We start from the raw sequence: 27,403 nt of genomic DNA, 5'->3' as shown, positions 1-27,403 counted from the left end.
TCTTAAGTACTTCAGGGGACCTATTACCATAGCTTAATAAAATCCATGGTTGTGAGATAGAAATGATCATTTATTGATTTTATTTAACCTTTTAAATTAAATATTATTAATTTATTCTTTCAATAAGTACTGTAAGTAGTAACTTTAAATGACAGTTAAATGGTAATAAAACAGTTAAATGGTTTACCTAACTTAGGCCCTGTCCACACGAACACAGGTATTTTCTAAACCGTCCACACGTAAACGCAGTATCCGGACTCTGAAACCAAACTTTTTTGAAAACTCCTGCCAGGGGGAACATTTTTAGAAACTCTGGTTACAGTGTTGTCGTGTGGACAGTGAATCCGGAGATTTTGACTTGTTGCGTCCAAACCGGAACCAGCAATAAATAATTTTCCAGGCTTCTGATTGGCCAACATGGCTTTACGGTTAGGGTAATATCGCCACCTGATGGTTTGGCATGCTCTTAACAGCGCTTCATAGCGTGTTTTGGGTTTTCACGTGGACGCAATTTTTAAGGGGAAAAACTATAAAAATACCTGTGTACATCTGGACTAGGCCTTAAATTGGTCTGTAATGCATGGCAGAACCTCTGATTTTAATCATGCCACTTGGGGTCATTCAATCTTTTAATTTCCTGAGTATTGGTGTATAGCACACCTTCAGAACTTACATTATACTCTTGTTACAATAATCAGAGTTAATGACACACACAGATCTGCTGCCCCTTTGATTATGCAAATAAACTGTAGCCTTTGAGCTTTGCTTTATCCGGGAGCCGGCAAATTCGTGCCAGCGTGGTCTCGGGTAGTTACATAAGTGACTCGTAATTCTTACCACTAGCATTTTTTATCATTTTCCACAATTTCATGGCCCCCAGAATATTTTGTTGTATGAATAACTGAACATGCAATATATCAAAAGAAAGAACAGACCTTCTACTTTTCAACAAAAAAATATAATTTTATTCCAGCTTCATGCATTCTTACTTAGTCTACACTTAAATGTGGGTAAGTTTAATAAATAAAGCATTATTTTGAGCAAAAATAATTTTTGTCAAAGACTACGTCCAGATCAGATTCACAGCGATGATCAAACACAGATGGAGTAGATGGAGTCTAAAAACACCCTAAAGCTTCACAGTCCTAAAGCTCGTCCTGGGTCATTTCATTCAGTAACATTAGGCAGTTTTGATTTATATGCTGTTTAATGTTGATCACGTTATTTTATATATGCATATGATTACATATGCTATTGCTTGTTTCTGCTTCTTTGCATGTTTTAATCTGAAAATTCTGTACTCTTTTAGAAGATAGCACCCCCCTACCACATAATGGTAAAAACACGGAAAGCCAAAAAAAAGTCATCACTGGCGGGGAAAGAGTTCAAATTAAATGGAGTTTGAAAACTGTGACAATATGTGGCTTTGAAACTTCAACAATTGAGTTCAGAAATTCTTTACAGTTTTCCTTTGTTAGGTGTACAAGGTGTTGTCGCCTTTGGCTTGGCTTGCTCAGTTGGGAACACTACATTTTCAATTAAATATCCAAATTAATCTAAATTAACTAAATTAACTTTATAAACTAAATTACTTATCTGCCCACATAGTCACTGTATGATAATTGAAATGAGCTGATGACATCACAGTTTTCTCCAGAGCGGCTGTACGGCCGAATAAAATTCTGTTACATTATTTTCCTGTTTAACACTGTGCAGCTACTTTGAAACAATCTGCATTGTAAAACCGCTATAAAAATAAAGTTGACTTGACTTGTAGAAGTATTTTTTTTTTTTTTAGCAAACTACTTATTTCCTATTACTTTATATTTTTTTCAGTACATCTTGTTTGCAGTGAATTATTTCTTAAGTAGCAATACTTTTACTCAAGTAAAAAAATATCAGTATTCATTCCACCTCTGAATGTGTCCAAATACCTTTATGTTCCCATGGGATTAAATGCATACATAAAAAAAAAAGTTTTATTCAGTATCTAATAAAAGGTGCTAGACAAATTCTTGTATTTATGCAGTAAAACAGTTATACTGTGTTATATATATATAGCATATAGCATATGTATGTATATATAGTTTTTAGTAATACCTGCATATGTACTCATATAAAATTAGCATACAGTAAATTCCACTACAATTTTACAAGACCAAAAAACTTGATATGAAAATCGATGCTACAGTCTTTTTTTTATTAGTTTTTAAGTTTTTTTGTTTAATAAAACATATCCAGCACAGCAAATGCTTTTCTTACTTTTTATTTTGTCTTGTTTCCATTCCAAATATAAAAAAATTCTTAAATCAAGATGCTTTTACTAGATAAGTAAAATGACACGAGATAATTTTTCTTGTTTTCTGGAAAATAAAATCTAAATGAAGTGAGTTTTTGCTGAAAACAAGCTGGATTATCTGCCAATGAAGTAAGAAAAATAATGGGACAGAAACAAGAAACAAGATTTCTAACAGAAACAACATATTTTTTCTTATCCCATTGGCAGATCATTTTGCTTGTTTTAATCTTTATCTTATGTCATTTTACTTATCTAGTACATGCATCTTGATTTAAGAAATGTTACATATTTAGAGTAGAAACAAGACAAAAAATACTAAATAAGAAGAGCTTTTTTTGCGGTGAAAGTCAATGAGTGCTAAATAATTGTGATCTCAATATTGCTCAAAATAATTGCGATTGTGATTATGATTTTTTGCCCTAGTAAAGCAGCCCTAATGCTAGATATGCAAACCAAAGTATAGATAAGTTACAATAAGTGTAAAAAAGGCAGATATTAACATTGAGTGTAAAAAGTGGCAGATATCGTTTGTCTAGAGAATAATACTTGCTATTGGCTAGTAGAGAAATGCAGAAGAACTAACAAAATATTTTGGCTGTGCAGAGACATTTCAATCTTTCTATCTGCACATTAACATGAACATATTCCCTAACATTTTGTATGGACAGCAGAATATTTGCCTCTACTCCCGCTTTACTGGGAAGGGGTAATTTAATACATTTAATTATTACATGTCTGTGATTGTTTCAACAAGCCAACTGATATCAAACTACCCAGAAAAAAGCTTTAACTTACCGATCAGCAGTAAAACAGGTAGAAGTAAATGAAATAGTGTCCCCACTATGACATCTCCTGGCATCTCACCCAGACTCTGTGCGCTCATGATGGAGTTGTGCTGTGACTGGACTGACAGCACGTTAATATCACATCATCTTCAGGAAGTCGACACCCACACATACACACATGAGCATTTATAAAAACATCAAAATCAAACTTGATAGATGTTTAACTTAAATGCACATGCCCATTTACACACAATGCTGTTCACATAAGCATGCAACACGTCACTGTAATCCAGACTGCACAGGATTGCCATGGTCTGCTGTGTTTTTCCTCAAGACATTAGTATTTTTGTAGTGAAATGAAATATTAATGAATCAATAAAAACAGTCTCTTCTCACGTAAGAGGAGCATTAGTACAGAGGTAAATTTGACGAGCATGGATTTCTCAAATAGACAATATGGGCAAAAAAAGCATGAAAACTCAAGCTCAGCATTATCTAACAACAACAACAACAACACTCCACCTCATATAAAGCTTTTCTTCCACTTCCATTTAATTTGCTAGCCACGGAGGCATCAAAGGGCTTGTATTATGTTTCCGTACCGCCACTCTCTCCCCCTGGAGAAAACAACCAAAGGTTGAATACATTATGATGTGTATTAACGAAATAGATTATCCTCTGCTCTGCCAAAGAAGATTAACAACAGTTGTTCAGTCCATCCTCTGCTTGTCAGGGAGGTGTTGGAAGTGTCCTGTTGAGTCAGAAAAAAACATCACAAAATACATAAAAAGAACGCTTGACTAATTCCAACAACTAGAAAAGGTGGACTAGCTACCCCTTCATGGACAGACAGAGTTCAGATCATTGTTAGGAGAGCACATGGATTCAATAGTGACAGAATCATTCAGAATCAGGGTTTCTGCAGGGTTTAATCAGTCAAATTTAATACTTTTTAAGACCTTTTTATGACCATTATGATTTGAATTTATGACCTACACGAATTACGATAAATAACTTCAGTCATTAAAATTCCTTTCAAAAGTCTTTATTATTGACTTTCTTTGAAAGTAACAAGTTTTATTATTTAAAGAGCAATTCTATTATTTCTTACTTAAGATTAAGAAACTGAAGCCTTCGCCTTCTTTTTCTTAAGTATCAAGAACACAGGAACACTTAACAATTGTAACATTGTAAAGTAACATTGTAAATTAACAATTATTTTATGGCATTACTTTCCAAAATAACAAGTCAGTCAATCAGTGTCTGTCTACATTTTTCTCAGTTCGTCTCCTTTAATGGTGATCTCCTCCTCAACCTTTTTCAGCACAGCCAATTTTGTCCTTGCTTGCCCGAAACCACTGTGTGTGGCACTTGGATGCGACAGAAACGGAATCCCGCGCTGTACTTGGACCGGGTAACGTTAGTGATGGAGCCGAACAAAACTGACGGATCGCCTGCACCCGCTGCAGGCCTTTTACAGCAACGAAATGCTTTTTCGACTTTGCATGCGACTTCAAGGCTTTTATGCCTAAACTAGACAGCTCCAACGTCTTCTTACACAGAGTGGAATAGGCTTGATACCGAATGTTAGCGACGGGCTTGAGCCAACTACTAAACGCACCATCTTCGAGCCATAGATCGTTTAAGGTACATTTTCCCATTGTGATAGCCAGGATGATTTCAATTAAACTAAGCAGTGACTCCGTATGATACAGTATGTTCGGAGTTCGCGTGGGTTTCTGTGAAAGTCCTTCCGACAAGTCTGTATGCTGCCGCATGGACCTTGTAGTTCTGGAACGCTGTGATACCAGTGTGATACCACCCAGATTCCTCACACAGAACTACAACAGGCGAAACAAATGAATGCCATTGCCGCCATGAGCACATTTTGATGGAAGAACAAATTAATGGACGAGCATATCAATTTAAGACGTGGCTAAATGTTTTTTTTGACCTTGTATGGAAAATCCGGACGTTTTTATGACTTTTTATGGCCTTAAATTCTTATTGTTAAATTTATGACTTTTTATGACCCCGCGGAAACCCTGAGAATACATTGACATTTTTTATTCTTTCCAAAGAGTTTTGGACAATTGAAGAATGCAAAAAAAGTACTTAGAGCTGAGGTGGTTTAGGCATTTCCCACAAATAGTAATACCAGACATTTTTTATCAAATGCATAAAGTTTTCTAAGATTGGTAGGTTTAGGGGTAGGGGATAGATTTTTACTGTATATCAATTATTTTGTCTATGGAAAGTCCCTATAAAACAAGGAAACCCAACGTGTGTGCGTGTGTTTGTCTGTTGGCCAGGAGGTTCTGAATTTTGAAAGTAGTAGAGCTGCAGCGATCATCTCTGGTCAAGTGTTTCAGGATTCCTTCTAGAGCAGTGTTTCTCAAACTTTTATCTAGGTCCCCCATGTGCGACGGAGGTAAACGGAGGCTACATTCTATTTCTGACGCACTGGATCCGAGTGCTTGTGTAACAAAAGCATTTGAAAAGTTTGTGGTGAGGTATCTAAGGATGCGCCGATGTAGACACAGTGTTAGAATATTGCAGACCATTTTCTTTTAAATGTAGTCCTGAGTTTCAGCCTGTAAATCTTTGATCTTTTTGACGACCCTCCAGAACACAACCCCCTTTCAAAAATATTGCTTCCATCGCCCCCAATGTTCTCCAAACGCCCCCGTTGAGGAACACTATTCTAGGGCCTTAAGGAGGGATTGACAGGTTGACTTCAGCCTCTTCAGCTTGTCCTGCAATTGGTAAAGCGTTGGCAGCAGGAAAAACCATACAGATAGATTTGCCTTGCCCTTCATCACTGCAATGTATTAAGTATACTTATATAAAGTATATACTTTTGTTAAAAAAAAGAGGCGAGGATGAGCGTGTCAGATGACCGTCTAAGGTTACACATGTACATATGGCAATTGTGGATATATATATTATATTAAAAATATTATAAATTTATTTATTTTTTTTTTTTTTGGGGTGAAAGCCAGCCTACTTTCTTTTTTCCCCAACTTTGTTTATATTCAAGTATTTGAAAAATTAAGTGGTTAAAAATATTGTTGTTATTGGCAATTATGTGAACCTATTAAATCTCTCTCTCTCTCTCTCTCTCTCTCTCTCTCTCTCTCTCTGTATATATATATATATATATATATATATATATATATATATATATATATATATATATATATATATATATATATATATATATATATATATATATATAGTCTACTTCGTTTATCCATGCAGTTGTATTTGTCCACAAACAGGAAAAATGTCCACATTCACAATACAAAATGTCATCTTTATTGGTTTGAGTTACTAGTGTGCAATGGAACAGATTGTTGTCATGTATTTAATTTATTGATTCATTCATCTATCCATTCATTAATTTTTGCTTCTAAGATAATGGTTGCAAAACATTTTGTGACACAGCGCTTTCCCTCACTTTCACCAGCAGAGGTCCTCGTCGAGCTCTGATTTGAAGATCTTCGAGTAATGAACCTTTTTCTGATACAATTGTGCTGAAAGCTTCACTTCGCCATCACTACCTATATGCTGGCAAAATAATTCATCTGACAACAGCGATGATTTCAATTGCCATATGTAGTCTGTAAGATTAAATGGAAAGGAGAGATCTAGTAGAAAGAGGGCATGATCGGATTCTACAATAGCAGAGTATTCGACAGAGCAGTAGGGATGGCTGATGGAAACTCACATTTCGGGGCTTTGCCGAGATCCCGAAGCGCAGATGTTTCGAAACACTGCTCCGCAGATGATTCGAAACACCCATGTCACGTGCTATGGCTAACTGAAGCTTTGAAGCGTTTCATCAGGTGGCGCCTCACACATCTGTATGAACATCATTCCCCACAGTTTAAAAGTGAAGTAAATCCATCTTCACCTCGTGGGTTTTTGTGAGAGGAGAGAGATTTTGTGATAGCAGTGATTGTGTGATATAAGTGAGATTTATAGTGCGCTTTGGTTAGTTAGGCTATATTTAGGCTAGATTGAAATGAGATATATTCACTGATAGGTGTAGACAGTGACAGATAGGATAGATATAGTGACACATTCATATAGGCTAAGTCAGATAGTGACAGATAGCACAGCATTAGTTAAAGATATAGAATTATATTCATAGGTGATATATAGATAGATATATTAATAGAATAGATAAAAATGGAGGCTCCACATAAGTAATGCCGTAAAAAAAAATTTGCTGAACAAATAATCCTTTACAAACAGCATGGCAATAACAGAACATTTTTGTATTACAGAATACAGATCAGGTGCTTGAAAGTACAGTAGAAAAATATATCAGGCAAATCATAATAAAAGAAACAAAAAACATTAAAGGCACTAGGGTTTTGAACTTATTGCATTTTCATAACTTTGAGGGCTTTTGTATAAGAGTTCAACTCATTGTGAAATTAATAAAATTGTGGTTTCACCTTTAAGAACTTGCATTTGTGTAGGCTATATAAAATTTTCCCAGCATGAGGATGTTGTTAATTAGGAAGTTATCTTTGTTAATGTCCATTACAAGAGATGCCGTACATCTGTGGTGTGGGAGCATTTCCATTTGGAAACACCAAATAAAGTGAGATGTGTGTATTGTGATAGGCAGCTAGCCTTCCTGCACCATTTGAGGAGCACTCATCCAGCATTTTGGAGGGTACAGAGGACAAGTGTCCATTGTGAGAGGATTCTTTCAAAGGCTGGAGAAATCATATGTAAAAAAAGAAGTTAGCTAACTCCTTCAACAGCAGAGCAAATAATATTTTTGAATAAAAATGTTATGTAACAAATGTGACACATTGTGGCTTTATTTATTTTATTTATGTTCATTTTTCATGACCACAAAAAAAAAAAAAAACTATAGTTATTCACAATAAGGAGGCTACAGGTTATAAAACCAAGATCATGTAGTAGTCAGACAGATGTTAAAAACTTTTTTTTTTTTTTTACATGGATTATTATCAAGGTATTTCAGATCAACACATGCAAGTGACCACTAGATGTCGCCGTAGAGACGGGTGTCGGATTGATTCGAAGCTTCGAAACAATATGGCACATTTGCTTCAACTGTTTCAGTGCTTCACAAAGCCTCGGTCTGCCCATCACCAGTGTTGGGAATAACGGCGTTATAGATAAACGGCGTTACTAACGGAATTACTTTTTTCAGTAACGAGTAATCAAACAAATGACTTTTTCTTCCGTTACAACGGCGTTAGCGTTACTGAGGAAAAAAAATGCGGCGTTACTATAATTGAGCTCATTGAAGCGGTTTTCATCCGAACAGGCTCTCTGTCAGTCGGACCTGCAACACGCGTGTGTGCGCGCCAGCCATGCGTGTTGGGGATTGGGTTAGGTGGTACACATCACTCATGATGATTGGTGGGTGGGAGACAAGGTTGAGGTTGATAGGTTGAGTTCACACACACACACACACACACCTATGACGCACACGCATATGCAGTCAGCGATGGCAGTCCAACGACTTCAAAGGTAGCTTTCGCAAACTGAAAGTATAAGCGCTACTTTTCCCTCGTTGAGGTGAAAGGTAAGATATGTTTATGTAACGTGCAGCTTATGCCCAGGAAGAAAGAGTCTCTCCACGTCGGTGGCTAGTAATTCTATTTCTAATCTAATGAAGCCTCACGTCATCACAGCCACAACATTAGTGGCTAAAAACCCAGGTGATAACATGAGCTCCACTACCAGAGGAGTAGTAAAGAAGTACTGATACACAATTTATATTTATATTTACACAATATTTACACTATAGTAGGTCTACTGATAATATTTACAATAATATATTGAATTTGATAGGTGTCTCTCACATTGTCCCACAGCAACATTACAATAGTGCACATTAATGTACAATGTTTTATAATAATAATTGATTCTATTTAGTGTCCAATTCATTCATTTAACATATTTAATATTGGGGGCATCCAAGTTATTTGACATATTTGAACATTTGAAGAAAAAAAAAAAGTAACACATTAGTTACTTTCCCTGGTAATTAGTTACTTTTATAATGATGTAACTCAGTTACTAACTCAGTTACTATTTGTAAGAAGTAACTAGTAACTATAACTAATTACTTTTTTAAAGTAACGTGCCCAACACTGCCCATCACTACAGAGCAGAGTATTCCACACCCTTTACTGAAGGAAGGAGATTTGTGTCTGAAAAAGTAGTCAATTCTCGAATAGCAATGTGGGGGGAAAAAAAATGGTTGTAGAATCACCAGGGGTATACACAACCAGTCTGGCTCAAAAACGTTGAGATTTAATTTACCATTTTAGAAGACACCTGAGGTTTTGGGTTAGGACGGTCACAATTTGTGTCTATTACAGAGTTTGCCACCTAAAATCAGACCATGCGAATTAAGGCCACAAATGTTACAAACGTGTTTTAATAACAACTAAACCACAGGCAGGCAAACAGGCAACTGCACAACTAATCATAACAGTGACCAGACAAAGAGTGAGGAGGAACAGGGAAGAACTTAAGTAGCAAACAGAAACGAGATAATTAACCGAACACAGCTGAAACTAACATAACTAACAAGGGTAACTATGGTGACAAACAAGTGGCGGGAAACAAAACAGGAAGAAAACACCACTTAAAGTCAAAACAGACAGGGCCCGTATTTATCAAGCTTCTCAAAGTGCCATTTTAGTCTTAAGTTCTGATAATTCCTGAAATATACTCCTACTTTCAAACTAAGAATCACTCTTACTCTCCCAGTTATTTAAGACAGCTCGAGAGGTCTCAAGTGGTAAGGAGTTGCCAGTAAGGGCTTGTGATGGCACTGAGGAGACAGAGATGGGTGCAAATCTTTTTAGAAGAGGAAGAAGGTTTTTGAAATGTTTGACAATGAGCAATTAATCAAACGCTATCGTTTGGAAAGAGCAGGCATCATCTTTCTCAGCGCTGGTTCATGTTGGGCTGAATTTGCCTTTTATAACGTTTCCACTGTTGGACTAATTCAGCAAGCAGTAGCGCTTCTTCCTCCCGCCAGTTCGGTTTTCTTTTGGAATCCATGGTGGCTGATTATATAAAAAAATCTAGGCCATATATAAGCAGGTCAGTTAACAGCACACCAGTTTAAAAAAATGTATTCAGACATGGTTGAAAACGTGTTTCAAATGTGTATATTATAACGTATTGTCTTGAAAATTCTTTATTGTCAAATGTGTGTTGAATGTAAACTCCTCTAAGGAATTTCACCATTTAATGTGAATTTATCTGAGAATATTCTGAAATAAGGAAATCTATTCAGTGATTGGTTCATGCCTTTGACATCATCCAAAATCCTGTTTGTGGCACAGCAAAGTGTCGTAAATCAACTCTAAGACTGACACTTAAGATTTAGTCCTACACTTCACTTAAAGTATGAGTGAGATGCTTGATAACTAACTTTTATGCAGAGCTTTGAGCCAAGAATTTTTGTTACTCTTAAGTCAATTCTTATCAGTGTTCTTGTGAGTAATTATCAGATGCTTGATAAATACGGGCCCAGATATGTAACAACAATCAGCTTATTTACGAAAGTCTTATCATCCCAATTGGGGCCATATACATTCACCAGCAATACCTGGGTATGAATTAGTTTCCCAGACACCATGACGTAGCGACCCTGAGGATCAGCAATAACATTAGAGGCAGAAAACTGATTTAAAATTTTTTTTTTTATTATTATATTACTGTTCCTCTTGCCTTAGCATTAAATTTAGAATGGAAAATGTGTCCGTCCTGCCCCCCATGGTTTCTGTAACCTAAGATGATCTGAATTAAGTAAATGTGTCTCCTTAAGGAAGATTATTTCCGATTTAAGACACTTAAGATGACAAAAACAGTTTGACCTATTTATAGGACCATTAAGGCCGAAGTAAACTTGATCATGTCCGTTCCAATTTCACTGTACTCAGGAACATTTATGATCCAAAGGGTTGCCCTGCGTGAACACCGTGAACAACGGTCTAACAGCGCTTGTTGGTTGTTTTTAACACAGCAATGTCTGCCTCTGCCTTAGCAAGGGCCTCAAAGTTTTCCCCAGCCGTTGTTTCCACTGTTGTGAGACACTTTCCAAATGCGTCCACAGTTTCTTGCAAAGATTCAATGGAAAGCTGGATTGGTGCTAGGGAAGGCTTGATTAATGCACTCATGTCCTCTATTTCTCAAAGCTCCATAGTCAGCATACTCAAAGAGAATTTCTTGTTAACATCCGAAGCAGCCGCCGCCATTTTAGCTTATTTGCTGCTTATTGAAGTTTTCTTTGGATCTTGATCGCCTTTCATTTTAGGATTAGGCATTTTGCTGCCGCAACTGTATTACAACCCCCCAATGTGTGTCTGACCTGTTATAGGTAGAAATTACTGATGTTGTTGCGAGGCCCGCACACACTCGTCCTCTGCCTTCATTGCACAAACCGGAACCAGGGTGTGACTATTGTACCTGGTGTTTCCAGACAAAGGTAGCCTCCGTCACCTAATGCCGAGTTCGACTTCAAAATTGCTGACAAATGCCCGAAATCATAGGCAAATCAGTGCTCGTTCATGCGAGTGACAATCACGCAGTGTGAATGATCGAGAGAATCCTGCTGTGTGAAATGTGTTCTGACTGAAAATTACATCAGCGATGACCTACAGCCAATGAGAGAGCAATATACAGGGCAGCGGGAAGTTCCGGAAGGAGTTATAGACCAGAATATCAGTATTTTAATAGATATATTTACAATTATATCAAACAGAAACAAAGCTCAAACTTGACCAGCTGCAACAGCAACACATTGCCAAATGATTTATTTACCTCCAACTCTCTTTGCAGAACACAATCCTTGCTCCCTGTGTCTCCCCAACCATTTCCTCCTCCATGATCTTTTTTGTTTTTCTTCTTTTCGCTGCAAATCAACGCACAGACAATTCGCAAACTTTCTGCAGTCTATATTTTTAATAACAATCCTAGTCTCGCCCGAGAACTCTGGTCTGACGCACACGTGACCTCGCGTTGTTTCCTTGTCACTTCTCGCTGTTTGGTTGTGAAATGTAGTTTGCGGTCAGGACAGAGTTGTCGGTGTTTCTTCCTCTTGTACAGTCATGCAGTGTGAAACCTCCTGTCACTGATCCATCGGTCAGTGTGAACACAGCAGTGACTGAATGCTGGCCCAGATAGTCATGCAGTGTGAAAAGAGCAGTGATCAGACCAGTTTGAAAATCATGCAGTGTGAACTCAGCATAAAAGAAAACACCCCTGAGGGAGATACTTAGAATTTAACTATTAAAAATCCTTGTGTCATGCACAGATCCAGGATAACCAACATTTATAAATAATGGTCTGCATTTGGATTGAATGAAGCTGTTAATGACTATTCATAATTAAAATAGTCTTCTTTGTGTGTATTTGGTGGTTTTATGTAAATGTTTTACCCATCATCAAGGCATCATGCTGTGCCAAATGGGCAAAGGCTTGACCAATATTGTCCAGCTGATCTCTCTTATAACATCACTTTCGTCATGATCTTGTGGACATGAAGACACACCCAGCTAGAATTTTTTTTGTTATAAGAATGTTCTGAGAACATTACCATGCATTGTTCTATAAATGTTTTCAGCGGGTAGTTTTATTTTTGTTCCCAGAATGGTCTTTTAAAAGTTAGGATAACATTCTTTTGAAAACATTCTAAAAATGTTTAGTAGTAACATTCTTATAACATTATTCCCTAACGTTCTTATAGTGTTTTCAGCGGGTAGTTTTATTTTTTTTCTTAGAATGTTCTTTTGAAAGTTAGGATAACATTCTATAAAAACATAAATGTTTTGTGATATTCCTTAAATGTTTAGACATCACATTTTTAGAACATTATCCTCTAACATTTTATAAAGTGGTACGTTTTATTCAGTCGGAAAAGGGTGGCTTGCCCACTTCAGGTTGGTGGAGAGTTCCTGCCTCAAGTGGAGGAGTTCAAGTATCTAGGGGTCTTGTTCATGAGTGAGGGAAGGATGGAACGGGAGATTGACAGACGGATCGGTGCAGCTTCTGCAGTAATGCGGTCGATGTACCGGTCTGTCGTGGTGAAGAAAGAGCTAAGCCGTAAGGCGAAGCTCTCGATTTACCGGTCAATCTACGTTCCTACTCTCACCTATGGTCATGAGCTTTGGGTCATGACCGAAAGGACAAGATCCCGGATACAGGCGGCCGAAATGAGCTTTCTCTGCAGGGTGGCTGGGCGCTCCCTTAGAGATAGGGTGAGAAGCTCAGTCACTCGGGAGGAACTCGGAGTAGAGCCGCTGCTCCTCCACATCGAGAGGGGACAGCTGAGGTGGCTCGGGCATCTGTTCCGGATGCCTCCTGAACGCCTTCCCGGGAAGGTGTTTCGGGCATGTCCAACTGGGAGGAGGCCCCGGGGAAGACCAAGGACACGCTGGAGGGACTATGTCTCCCGGCTGGCCTTGGAACGCCTCGGTGTCCCCCCGGAAGAGCTAGAGGAAGTGTCTAGGGAGAGGGAAGTCTGGGCATCTCTGCTTAGACTGCTGCCCCCGCGACCCGGCCCCGGATAAGCGGAAGAAGATGGATGGATGGATGGTACGTTTTATTGTAGTTCACAGAATGTTCTCCTGAGAGGTATGATAACGTTCTATAAAAGATATTCTAAAACGGTTTGGGAATATTCTTGTTAAAATGTTAAGTGATAATATTTTTAGAAGATTGTCTACCCCAACAGTCTTAAAACTTTTCCAGAATGTTCTCCTAAAAGATACAATAATGTACTTTAAAAACACGTTTTTAGTAATAACATTGTTGGAACATTATGCCCTAACATTGTTATAAAGTTTTTTTTTCTAGTTTGTTAAATGTTCTCAGACAGTTTTATTTAGAGTCGAACTTCATGCTTCAATAACATACAAATGTTGTGTAACATTTTAAACTTTATTAGCTTTAACAGAAAGAAAGTGGTTAAGCTGTGTTCTCTTTAAACATTCATGTGCACATCATGAAATACAACTATGAATATATATATTTTTTAAACATTTGTATTAGTACCATGATAAAAAAAAAATCTGCTCAAGAAAGAACTTTGATTAAACAACAAAAATTTAAATTTTTATACATTTTGTATTTGTTAACGGTTCTTTAGTCAGCAGATTCAAACAGGTCACCCCTCTGGTGCTGCTGCATGTTCTTGACGCATTAATTGACTTACATCCATGGATGGTCCTCCATTATCCCCCTGCATAGACAATTTTATGAATTAAAATCAGAATAATTTATGATTTCTTAAAAAGTAAATGCTGTTGTCTTTCATGCATGTACAAATAAATAGGGAAATTAATACAAATGAATGCAAATATAGATTAAGTAAATATAAGCAATTAAGTAAATATAGAAATAAAAAATAAAGTTAAACAAAATAGTTAGATACAACTTTTTTTTTTTTTTTTACAAATAATTTATCATTTGTTTATTTATATTCATATATTTTCCTATTATGAAATCAATTGATTTATAAAACAAAGATGGATAAATGAACCAAACTACTAAAAACAGGTAAATTCAAGTAAATGTCAATTCTATGCCATTAATTATGTAAATGTTTCTGACAAAGGAGTATTTTCTTTGGTTTTGTCAAATGAAAAAACGTGACTTGAAAATTTGCATTTCCATCTAAAACCACCCTGTCATTAAAATCTAGCTACATGTCAGCTACAATGACACTGTAAACTGTAATGCAGTGGGTCAGTTACTTTTTTCAAGTTCACCGAACATGGCTTTCTTGCTTAGCCAGGAAATGTTGCTATGCCTACCCTCTAAAGCTAATACATTTTCATCTTTGATCTAATCAAGTTAGTGTTGTCACGATAGTGGAAATACTAATTTCTATATAATGCTTATAAAAAATAAAGTCACCTAAATGTATGTGCAAAAAGCATCTTTCGCTTTACATCCTTGTCTTTTGAACAAACGCTTAACACTGACCTGAGTCACTCTGTGAGGAGCATATCTCAGTGTATCAGCTACACAGTTTTCAATTGTTTTTTGCAGAGTTGTCGGGTGGATCTTGTGGCAGGCCTCTAAATATAAAGAAAGGCAAAGAGGGAAAAAGATCAACCCTTTTATTAAAGTCCTGTAGTAAGCACCCAATTCAAGCTAAAATTTCAAAAAAATCCTTTAGAGTACGTTTTTGGATTTATTAGGTTTGATGGCAGATTTAGTCGCAGCAAAAGGCACAAGTAGCTTGTGAAGAAATAGATTACTGTATGACATTATCATTAAAGCAGAATATCTCAATGGAGATTACTACTCCTACTTACTGTACATGTTTGCCAGTGTTTTATGATAATCAGTGCTTCTTCTACAGGGTATGTGCACATGGTTGCCAGATTGCAAAAATTAAGTAAAACAGAGCAAAAAATGCATAATTGGGTGGATTTAAAGTCTTCACATCTAGCAACCGCAAGAATGAACGCTTGTGGAGGATAATGAAAAAACAGTCTCCTCTTTTCTCTTTTCAAACTTACGGATTATGATGGGATACATAGCCAGGTCCTGAAAATTTAATTTCCCCTTTCAACCCTTCAAATTGTAATTGGCCCAAAGGCCATTTGTTCCAATTTTTCTCATCATTCGTCTTACAGAGTCACCAGGAGTTTTACCTCTCAGCAGCGACAGATAATCAACCTGTAAAAAGAAACAATGCAGAAAAATAGTTATCTGATAGGACAAGCCATATTTCCTAGTGAATTCCTTTCCTCTCAGTGTTCCTTTCATTAGGTTTGACTCTTCAAGTAATAAAGTTGTCAAATTCATCTGTAGTTTTTTTCAAACACAGTGTCCAAACAAATACAATGAGCTTGATAACTGATCATGACTGAGTGTCGATATATCTGCCCTTTCCAATGAACACAAAAACACACAATAATCTTAGACTGTTCCGATCAGATCTGACCTCTGACCTGTACTGCTGCCTGAATCAAAATCACGCCCTGGCCAGAGGAGAACAGAATACCAGAATCATCTGAAATATAAAAATACATCTGAGCAAAATGTCCTATTGTCCTTTTTGACCACAAGAACTTACAAATAGGTCCAGCTGAGCCCAATGGTTACCTTCACCACAAGAGTGAAATTAAAAACATGATTAACATAACATTCCATTTTGCTGCCATCTCACATGTACTCATGAGAAATGACATAGGTAGTGTAATTGTACCTACTTCATCATTGTTGATTCTTCATTAAGTAGTAATGGAAACACAAATCTGTCCCAGAATTTACTAAGCTCTGACAAGTCCCAGATTACTGAAAGTACCACAGTGCCATTGGTAGCTGACAATGGCAAGTAGTTTGTGTAATTCTTTGAGTACTTGCATGGCAATGATCAAGAATCCAACTTACTCTGAGTGTTTGGAGTTGTATCCGGAGTGCTTGTGATAGAGGGACCTACATTTGTGCAAAATAAGTTAAAATTGTGCTCAATTAGATGATGTCACCATAAGAAAGTTGTGTAGTGATGACAGGCATACCTTGGTCACTGCTCTGTAACATAGTCCTGGGGTGCGTTTCCCAAAACCATAGTTGCTAACCTGTTAGCAACTTAGGTCGTTGGCAATGGGAAATTGCATTGCAACCACCAAAGTTGCTAACTTAGTTTTGGGAAACGCACCCCCGGTTGGGGTCACATCCAAATTTGTGTGAAAAGCTGCCAAAAATAGAAACAAAGAAAAGCTGGTTCCATCTGGGTTTCTGCAGGTTTCATCGTGTCTAATTGCAGACCATTATGATTAAATATTAGGAGACCATTTATAAACTTTAGGGGCACAATGAAAAATTAGCAAATGTGTTTTTCTTTGATATGATATGATGTGTTTATCCCTATCGTTATGAATGCCCGTGAGGCGTGCGTATTTTACCCCTATTTTCCTAAATGTATAGCCAGCCAGGGGTAAAAACAAAATGGATTAAATTTAAAATGGAAACTTACTTGGGCTGTCCTCGTTGTGTCTGGCTGAAAAGAAATCCATTGATGGGGTGACTAAAAACACAAGGTCATAGCAAGTTAGAAAGTCAATGCAGTTCACTGAAAGTATATATACAAATTTCTGAGGAAACCAAGACATAGATAATACACAGACATCAAACACTTTGTGGTTACTCAGTACCATTTACTTACAGGAAGGCATTTTGGGCATCTGTGGAGTCTGATTCATCGTGGTAGTGTCAGTTATTTTCTTCACTCTCTTGGCAAAGGGCTCATCTATATCTGTATCTAATGGATTATATATACATACATACATATATATATATATATATATATATATATATATATATATATATATATATATATATATATATATATATATATATATATATATATATATATATACATATACACACATACATACATACAGTGTAACATTAGATATTCTTTTGAAAAATGGAAAGAAATACAAAGAGCCACCAAACAGTCTTTTACCCAAGTCGAGGCAGCTGGCACATACAAATTAGGTGCTTATATTTACAAAATGAGCCTACAAACGCAGAAATAAGCACTTTTAAATAAAGATAAAAAAAAATCACGAAACTAAATGAGAATGTTTAGTGAAATTAGGAAATATTTAAGAGATCGTTAATTTAGTTGTATACATGTGTGCATATATTTTGTTCTCATGTCACAAGTAATAATATCAAGGTTTACTGAGTTTTACACAATTCTTTTGTAGTGTCGTTTTCGGTGAAGTGTACTAAAATAAACATCATCACCTGTGTACATTAGCCCACTTCTTCTCGACGCTGTTTTCTGATGGTTTAAAGAACAATTACTCCGAGTCGCCCTCTGTCGTTTCAAAGAATAGCTCAACGGCGAGCGCATCGAGTATAAACGCCTCGTCCGTTTGGGGAGGAGCGTGCGCAGTCAGCGGAGGCTCGCGCTGCGGAGCCAGGCGAAAGTATAAACAAGGCTTTCACACCGGACGCGGAATGCGCGGCGCTGGCCGCTAGGTTCAGCTGCCCTTCGGATACAACGGATTTGCATTGCGCTACGCCAGAGCAAAGTAGGCGGAGTTTTCAAAACTTTTTGGATGCCCCCGTTTCTATTGGCCGCGCTGGTAATCGTCACAGAGCGCAGCGGCAAAAATTGAAATATTTTTAACTTTGACCACGCGTGTGCGCAAGCTCGTCAATGGTGCGCTCTGGTCGACGCAGCAACAAACCGTCCTTGCGCGGCGCAAGCCATTGAAATTAATGGATTTCTTAGCACAGCGGTGCCGTTGCTGCATTCTGTGCCTCAATGATTTCCTTATAACAGTTTCCTAATGTGGCAGAGAGAATGTTATTCCTTTGTTATTATGAAACATTGGTACAATGTTTTATTGAGATCATTATAAAAACTTTCCATTTAAGAACATTCCCAAAATATACTCAAAATGTTGCAAGTAAAATGTTCTAATTTTGTTAACTCGTCACATTAGAAGAACGTTTTATAAAGAACATTCAACATCTCATCTCTCAATGAAATCCTCAAAACAGTTTCCTAATGTGGCAGAGAGAATGTTCTTCCGTTGTTATTATGAAACATTGGGACAATGTTTTATTGAGATCATTGTACAACTTGTTACCTCAGACACATTCCTAAAACATCCTTTGAATGTTGCAGTTAAAATGTTATATCTTGGTTTACATTTAACGCTATAGTGACGCTTTAATGAGAAAACATTCTTAAAATATTCGTTAAACATTACATTCAAATGTTTTCTTCAGAACATTAACCAAACTTGTTGGGAATGTTAGCCAAAGTTCTGAGAACGTTCACTGCTAGCTGGGCAGTTGATTTGCCAACCAAAACACAAATGCTAGAACCTCAACTGCTAGAGCATCCCCAACCATGCAATCAAGCATGATGCCTTGATGATGGGTGCCACATTCACATAAAACCAACAAATACACACAAAGAAGACTATTTTAACTATGAATAGTCATAAACAGCTTCATTCAATCCAAATGCAGAACATTATTTATAAATGTTGGGATTGGAAAATCCGAAGCTCTCATCGGTTTGATGGGGTGCGCAGTATGGCAGGTGCTGCGGGAGTTTGCTCGCCCGAAATCAAATACAAATATAAGACTAATCTCAATAAGAATGTTTTTTGTTACAAATCAGACTTCAAACTTCAAAAATCAAACTACAAACCGAGAACTGGAACTGGATTAAGGCAATTTATTGGAAATACGGCATACAGAGGCGGCATGAGTATTTATATTTTTGCTCTCCTGCTGGTCTCGCTTCATTGCTGCTGGTACACTGGCGGTGTTGTGCGGGTCCTGTGATCCTGTGATCTTCGATCAATGCAGTCATCAAGCTGCATATTCAAATATCCTGAGCAACGGGAAGGCTAATTTACCAACTGCTGCCAAGCCACGCTTTAAGATGAAATCTCCAAGACCATACAGGCTAACTGGCTACCTGCTAATTACGATTCTACTGGCAGGTGATGTTCATTCAAATCCGGGACCAGTCTGTAAAGTTGAATGAAAGCCATTGTTGCTGGATACACCTGAGCTTATAAACGCCACTGAATTACATCAAGGAAGCAACAACCGATCCGTAAGTCCGATTGCAACTCCGCAAAATACTATTCTTAACCTGAATGGTTGCATACACAAAGAACACTTAAATAGAATGACGACTAAAAGGAAGTTCGAACTCTTTCAACCAGTAAGCCAGGCTAAAGTCTTGTGGAACAAACGACTAAAACCCAAAGGTTTGTTTGGCGGGCATTTGAATATAAGAAGCATTGTGTCAAAGACTGAGCAAATTGAAGGTTTGCTGATGGATTCGAATTTGGACTTTCTTTTCCTCTCAGAATCATGGTTAACTGGGTTATCACCAAAGACTGTTTTTTCTGTACCTGGGTATCATGTTTTTAGGAAAGATAGAAAATTAGGGAGAGGAGGCGGTGTCCTCTTGTATGTTTGTAATCATCTCAAATGTGTGGAAGTTCATCTAAATTCAACGCAAGACTTAGAAAGTGTTGTTGTTTCTATTGTTTTATCTCCTCAAATGTCTTTTACAGTGGTTGGATTATACCGACCCCCTAATTCCACAAAAACATTTTATGATAAATTGAAAGCCGTACTAAATGAAATTGGTCCAAAAACTGAATAATTGTTTTAGGTGATTTTAATATAAATTGGGCGGAACAAACTAAGAAACAGCAACTAAAAAGTATATCAGATCAGTATAATCTTACACAAATGGTCCTTGGCCCAACTAGGGTTACTCAATCAACACAAACTCAGATAGATTTCATTTTTAGTAATAAACCGGAAAGAATTACAAAATCGTATAATTTGGTAACAGGTATGTCAGACCACAACTTGACCTTAATTGTAAGAAAGTTGACAAAACAACGATTTTTATATAAACAAGAGGGCAAAAGCTTCTTTAATATTATACCAAAGTCCCTAGTTGGTCAATTTGAGGAGAAATTAACGCACCTAGACTGGAATGATGTTCTGAAGTCTGGTGATATAGAAAAAGCATTTAATACTATGATGGACAGAGTCAATAAGACTAAAAATGAATTTTCTAAAAATGTCTTTTTCTCGAGTAAAATACGTTTGCCATGGTTGAATGAACATCTCCGGAAGCTAATGAAGCAGAGAGACTTAGCATTAAAGGCTGCTCTAAAATCGAAACTACCACATGATAAGAGAAAATTCCAGGATTTGCGAAACAAAGTAGTGAAAGAATTAAGGCAGGCCAAAGCTGATTATTTTATTAAATTAATTAATGATTCTAAAGGAAATAGTAAATTAATTTGGAAAAATATTGATAAAATTACAAAGAAAGAGAATAAATCAGTTCAAAATTGGGTTATAAAGGACCAATCAAAATTAACAGAAAATAAAGAACAAATAGCTACAATTTTTAATTCATTCTTTATGGATTCCGTACAGTGTCTTGCCAGAAAATGTGGTGCTAGATCAGGAGTACTAGAACCTATAAACAATGAAACTCCTGTTTTCACAATTGAAAACGTCTCAGAATCTACTGTAATGAAAATATTTGATAATTTAAAAGGATCTAGGTCCAAAGATGTCTATGATATTGATGATTTTTTTTTAAAAAAGCTTATAAATCATCTTTTTGCAGACCTATACATGTTGGGATTAAATAAATCTGTCAATAACAAACTCATATTTTCCATCTTGCTGTAAGGCAGCAGTAGTGACACCAATCTTTAGAGCAGGTGATAGGACTTTTCCATCAAATTATAGACCCATAAGTATCCTTCCAATAGCATTGAAAATTGCCGAAAGGGTAGTTTGTGACCAACTAGTTTCTTATTTAAATGAAAGTAAAGTGAATTTACACCCAATGCAATTTGGTTTTCAAAAGAATCATTCTACCGAAACGGCTAATTGTTTTTTTGTTGAACAAATTAAAAGTCAACTTGATAAAGGTGGTATTTGGAGCTGTGTTTTTAGATCTTGCAAAGGCATTTGACACAGTTAATCATAACTGTTTAATCTCCAAACTTCACAGTTTTAATTTCCCTGCTACTGCCTTGACCTGGAGGAAATCATACTTGACTGATACAATGTATTAGAGTGCCTGATAAGTGCTCTTCTTTTGCTAACTGTATTACAGGGGTCCCTCAAGGGTCTATTTTAGGACCTATTTTATTTAGTATTTATATTAATGATCTCCCTCAAGTATGTCCTGGTGTTAACATTTTAATGTATGCAGATGACATTGTGCTTTTTACCCCTGCAAGAACTAATGAACTGGCTGCAAGCAAACTGACATTTGCAATGACAAAAGTCTTGGACTGGCTAAAAAAATCTTGCTTGTCTCTTAATGTAAGCAAGACTGCACAAGACCCATGGTATCCTTGTACCATTTTGAAAAAGTTAAATTTTTTAAATTGTAATAATTTTGTATTTTACAATTATGTATGCTTGATGTACAGAATTATCCATAATCTTGCTCCTCCCCCTCTTAGGGGATGCCTGGCTCATACCGGCAGTGCCGGAAGGACTAGAGCTTCTGTGAGGGGAGATTTGGTACCGCAGTTTAGAAAAACAGCCTTTGGTCAAACAGCTTTTTCGATTAGAGCAGTGAAGATATGGAATTCCTTGCCCACAGACATCCGAAGCATTGACAGCTTCGTCGTTTTTTAAATTAAGCTTAAGCACGGGCTACTTTTAGAACAAATTTGCACCCATTAATGACTGTTGTAAATTCCTTGTTTTACAAATTACATTATGGATATGTAGGCTATTGTGATGTTGTATGTGGTGTATTGTATTGTAAGTTATTTTATTTGTTTACCTGCCCAGGGACAGCAGATGTAAATTAGCTGTTAGCAAACTCTGGTGCAATTACTATTAATTGTCCATTGTAAAAATAAACAATAAAGTAAAGTAAAGTAACCATTGTCTTCAGTGTTCATGGATGTCCAAGAAAGTATTTTTTACCTACTTTATATCTCACCCTCCATTGACTACCATAGTGGGGGGGATTTACAATGTAGCAATTAAAACAAACTGAGAATAGTCCTTCATAACAGACTGAGAACAGCCACACAAATTAAAGTGGAAAACCTATGAATGAGGTAAGAAATTTCAGCAAAGGCAATTACGTTCAACAGAGAAATCATCAGAAATCAGAGACTCATTTTACTGAGTAAGATCAAACCAAATGTCTCTCTGGATCTCCATACGGTGGGCAACAAACAATATCATCATACAGATACCATCATCATGTACTCATCTTCTCGATTAGGCCCAAATAATCTATTTACACCTGCACTGTGCATGCATTTGACCTGGGCGTAGGAGTCATGATCCGTTGCCATCACGATCCCTGGATAAAGGTCATCATCTTATCTGACCACACACCACTTTCCAATGACCTCTGAACTGGTGCAGTCAACTGCACTGTGTTGGATTGGAGCTTGGTCACACAGAAAACTGAAGAACTGGGAGCCTGGGCATTGGCATTCAAGCCTCTTCATAGCTACACACATGGAACTGACATCACGGCAGATCAGGCCACCTCTTGCCAGCGTCACAACCTGATGTAGGTGCAATTTTGAGGGAACTGGTTGGTTGTTGTAAGGCATGGCCTGCATTGCCTTCTCTATATACTCCTCCTCCACATAAAACAGCTTGATGGAGCTGAATACAGAGACCTTGCATCTGGTATGGCATGGCCTTTGCTGACAAGGTTATCTGCTTGTCTCTTCGGCGCACCTTCTACTCCACCAGGTGCCCCCTTGCCATGGCTGGCTTCAAAGAAATTCCACGTGCCTTGTGTGAATCCTCTTTTGTACAGTTCTGTGCAAAAGAGATAGAAGTTACCATGATGGCAGTATTGTGTTCAGGGACCATCACTTAGAAAATGCAGCACCTTCACCAGTGCTCCTGCCTGATGTAGTTCAGCACAGGCCTGAGATGTTCCCAAATTGCAGATGGACCCTTTTGTCTGGATGAGGTTGAGGATTTTTGCCATTAACTGCCTCTCTTTTTTTTTTACCAGTGCCATTGCGATACCGGTCAACGAGGTCTTTGGTAAGGGCAGTGTGGAAAAGGATACATCTTCTAACCACTTTGGGCAAAGTTTTCAGCTCAGGGTTGACCTTGAATTTTGGGGACAGTGTTTTTTTCAGCAGCCGTTAGTATCTCTTCTTGAATTTCTCCTTCTCTTTACGATTATTTTGCAGCTCTCTTTCCATGCATAACAACAGGACAGTTATTTTTTCTGGTGTCTTTTTGAACGTTTTCTTCTTGCTTGACATTGCCTGAAATGTAAGCATAAAAACACAAAAAAACTGACCCTGATAAACAAGCCCAGCTTCTTGTCGATTCTGGCTGTAGTGGTTCTGGGCTCAAAGGGGGAGTGGACAGGCTTTTGAGTGTAACTGAAGCTATATACCCCAAAATTCTTCATACAGTGGACTACCAGTAAAATTAAAAATTTGGGACCATAATTATTCAGACAGTTCGACCTGACCATGTTTTGCTTGACCAAGTGTTTTTTTCTTCTATTGCTAATGTGACATTTTACACACCACAGACTGAACAAAATGAAGCATTGATTGGTTTTTGTTTGACCTAAATTGGTATTATCTAATTGTGTATTTAATTTAACAGCTGATTGGTTGATTGTAATCCATTACATATCTTTCTATCAAAGTTATCTGACATTATAAAGATTAATTTGTTCTTACACAGTTTAACTTGTGTAACAGTTTAACGAGTTCTTGTCATTTTATTACCATTTTCTAAACTATAGCGAATACACTGTGATAATGTTAAATGTGTCTGAATAAATGTAGGTTTGACTATATATATATATACATATATATATATATATATATATATATATATATATATACATATATATATATATATATATATATATATATATATATATATACATATATATATATATATATATGTATATATATATATATATATATATATATATATATATATATATATATATATATATATATATATATATATATATATATACATATATACATATATATATATATATATATATATATATATATATATATATATATATATATATATATATTATACAGTGAGTAAAATAAGTATTTGAACACCCTGCTATTTTGCAAGTTCTCCCACTTAGAAATCATGGAGGGGTCTGAAATTGTCATCGTAGGTGCATGTCCACTGTGAGAGACATAATAAAAAATAAAAAAAATCCAGAAATCACAATGTATGATTTTTTAACTATTTATTATAGTAAAAGTAAGTGTTTATAGTAAGTGTACCTTTCTAAGAATTTTCTAAGAGCTACTCTTTTTCATGCATACGTGCCGTGGAATTCAAGCTCAGTATTATAGTCTTTAAACTGGCAGATGAGCTTTGCTTTACCCTTTGGCTCCATCTTGTGGCTCTGAAATATCTGTAAGAAATTACATTGCACTCCACTCCTGTATCCAGTTTGACATTCACTTACCTTCTTTGACCGTGCATCCACAACAGCACGCCTCGCATAAGCTTTTCAGTTATTTTCATCTTGCTGATTTTGTTTAGTGACTTCAGTTTTGAAGAGCTTTATCTGGCTTTTTGTGGCTTCACTCCCACAACAGATATTCATAGCTTTAAGAGTCAAGGGGCCCTATCTTGCACCCAGCGCAATTGACTTTGTACACAGACGCATGTGTCATTCCTATTTTGCACCCGCGCAAAGCGCACTTTTCCCTCCACAGAAGCACGTCGCTAAACTAGTGAATGAACTTGCGCTCCCTGGGCGGTTCATCGCAAAAAAGGAGGCGTGTTCCGGCGCAAACAATCCCTGGTGCTAGTTTGCTGTTCCATTAAACAATTGCGCCACTGACCAGAAAAAACCTAGTCTAAAGTCAGTGGCGCGCTGCGCGTTGTTCATTATGCTATTTTAAGGGCGCATGCTTGACCATAATATATAGCGTGCACAACGCGCATACACTTTGCTCATGTAATCTACACAGATGCAACAGTTATTTTTGCAAATCATAAATTTTTACACTAAAAAAATATTAACACATGAGATGACGGAAATCATTGTGGTGTGCCACGAAGATGTGAAAAAATAGGCATAAATCTAGCTTACAAATTATTCAGGCTAATTGTAGTAATTAGGATCAGACCTGTTTGCCCAATAGTGGCAAGACATATATGTATATAAGGACATCTGAAAAATTGGTTTGTCCGTCAAGAACCAGGAAAAAAAATCGACTGAAAAACTGAAAGACTGAAGAAAAGAAAAAAAGACTGTGAAATCACCTTTACCATAATGTAAGTACATTAAAAACCTTAGTCTTCAACTTACCAGTTAAGTTGAGCTTGCTCATATCTTTTTCTTTTGCACAGTGAGATGGAGTATGTCTTGGGACAACGAATTAGACGCCGGAGGGAGAGGGTATACCGGCCCAGACAGACCTATCTCTCCCTCAGTGAGGAGGAATGCATAAGAAAGCTACGCCTGACCCGACAGGCTGTGACAGACATCTGCCATCTCCTGGCAGATGAGTTGGGGACTGATGCACAATGTCCCTATGCCTTCCCCGTGGCAGTAAAGGTTACTGCGGAATTGCATTTCTATGCATCTGGGTCGTTCCAGCACCCCCTTAGCTCCATTGGAGGCATTTCACAATCTGCCATAAGTTCGGCTATACATGCAGTTACATCAGGTGTAGTCCGACATGCTGGGGAATACATCAAATTCCCCATCACACCTGACAACCAGGAAAGAGCAAAGCAGGCATTCTGTGCGAAGTATGGGTTCCCTGGTGTCCTTGGTGTTATAGACTGCACCCATGTGCAGCTACGTGCCCCATCAGAAAACGCACTTGTATACATCAACCGCAAGGGAACCTATTCAATCAACGTACAAGTCATTTGCGATCCTTATAGTAAAATCACCCATGTCTTTGCGAATTATCCTGGCTCAAGCCACGACTCATTCATACTGGCAAACTCTACCATTCCTGCCATCTTCGAGGGGAATCCCCCGTTGGATGGGTGGCTGTTAGGGGACAACGGGTATCCGTTAAAGACATGGCTGATGACACCATATTTGATGTCAGCAACAATTCGTGAAATGCAGTTTAATAGAAAACACACACAAACACGCTGTGTAATTGAACGAAAGTTCGGCATACTGAAAATGCGCTTCAGGTGTTTGGATAGATCAGGAGGCACTTTACAGTACAGTCCTCAAAAGGTCGCAGCTTTCTTTGTGGCGTGTTGTGTTTTACACAACATTTCCATAAATCAAGGTTGTGTTGTTGACATAGATGAGGAAATATTAGAGGACTTAAGGAGACGTGATGGTGAACTGCATGTGCTGATGCCACTTAACCCAAATGCCCCAGCAGCAGCACGGGAGAGGAGAGCTTTTTGACAGAAGAACTGCCGCATCGTCTAAAGTGAGGTAAGCAAATTTATCTCGGTCTAATGTTATACTACATTGCAAAAATATAACCATACTCGTGATTCAGAGAGAACGAGTCCAAAACATTCAAAAGTATTTATTTGTGAAATTTCTTTGTATTTTGTCAAAAAGAAAAATCAATAGCAAACAGTAATTGATAAAAAAAAAATACAAATGGAAAATGAGGTTAAAAATATTTAAACAGAAAAAAATTATTTTTCCCTCCTCTGGTAGTTTTGCGACGCGCGCCACGGCGGGATTGGACACCTGAGGGTCCGGGAATGGCATTGCGCGATGTGGAACGGGTGGATGGAGATGGAGTGGGGGAAGGAGGAA

The 27,403-nt window shown here is 37.3% G+C and overlaps 2 protein-coding genes across 2 annotated transcripts in view; one reads left to right on the top strand and one right to left on the bottom strand.

Annotated features, from left to right (window-relative positions):
- LOC307129777 (piezo-type mechanosensitive ion channel component 2) overlaps positions 1-3,158 on the bottom strand; it is a gene marked incomplete at both ends in the record, with an annotated part of 104,100 nt that extends 100,942 nt beyond the window's left edge. The window contains 1 exon segment of the mRNA XM_079822488.1: positions 3,095-3,158. Coding sequence (XP_079678614.1) covers positions 3,095-3,158 — 64 coding nt within the window.
- Positions 3,159-26,008: 22,850 nt separating this feature from the next.
- Positions 26,009-27,037, top strand: LOC307129776 (putative nuclease HARBI1; the record flags this gene model as incomplete). Its single annotated transcript, XM_079822487.1, has 1 exon — positions 26,009-27,037. The coding sequence occupies one exon, from the start codon at positions 26,009-26,011 to the stop codon at positions 27,035-27,037; it is 1,029 nt and encodes a 342-aa protein (XP_079678613.1).
- Between the last annotated feature and the right edge of the window lie 366 nt (positions 27,038-27,403).

The sequence above is a fragment of the Gobio gobio genome (assembly GCF_949357685.1).
Source record: "Gobio gobio genome assembly, chromosome: 7".
In the NCBI taxonomy this organism is placed as follows: domain Eukaryota; kingdom Metazoa; phylum Chordata; class Actinopteri; order Cypriniformes; family Gobionidae; genus Gobio; species Gobio gobio.
Note: the sequence above shows the minus strand (reverse complement) of the source record. Positions and strands in the feature narration are given on the sequence as shown.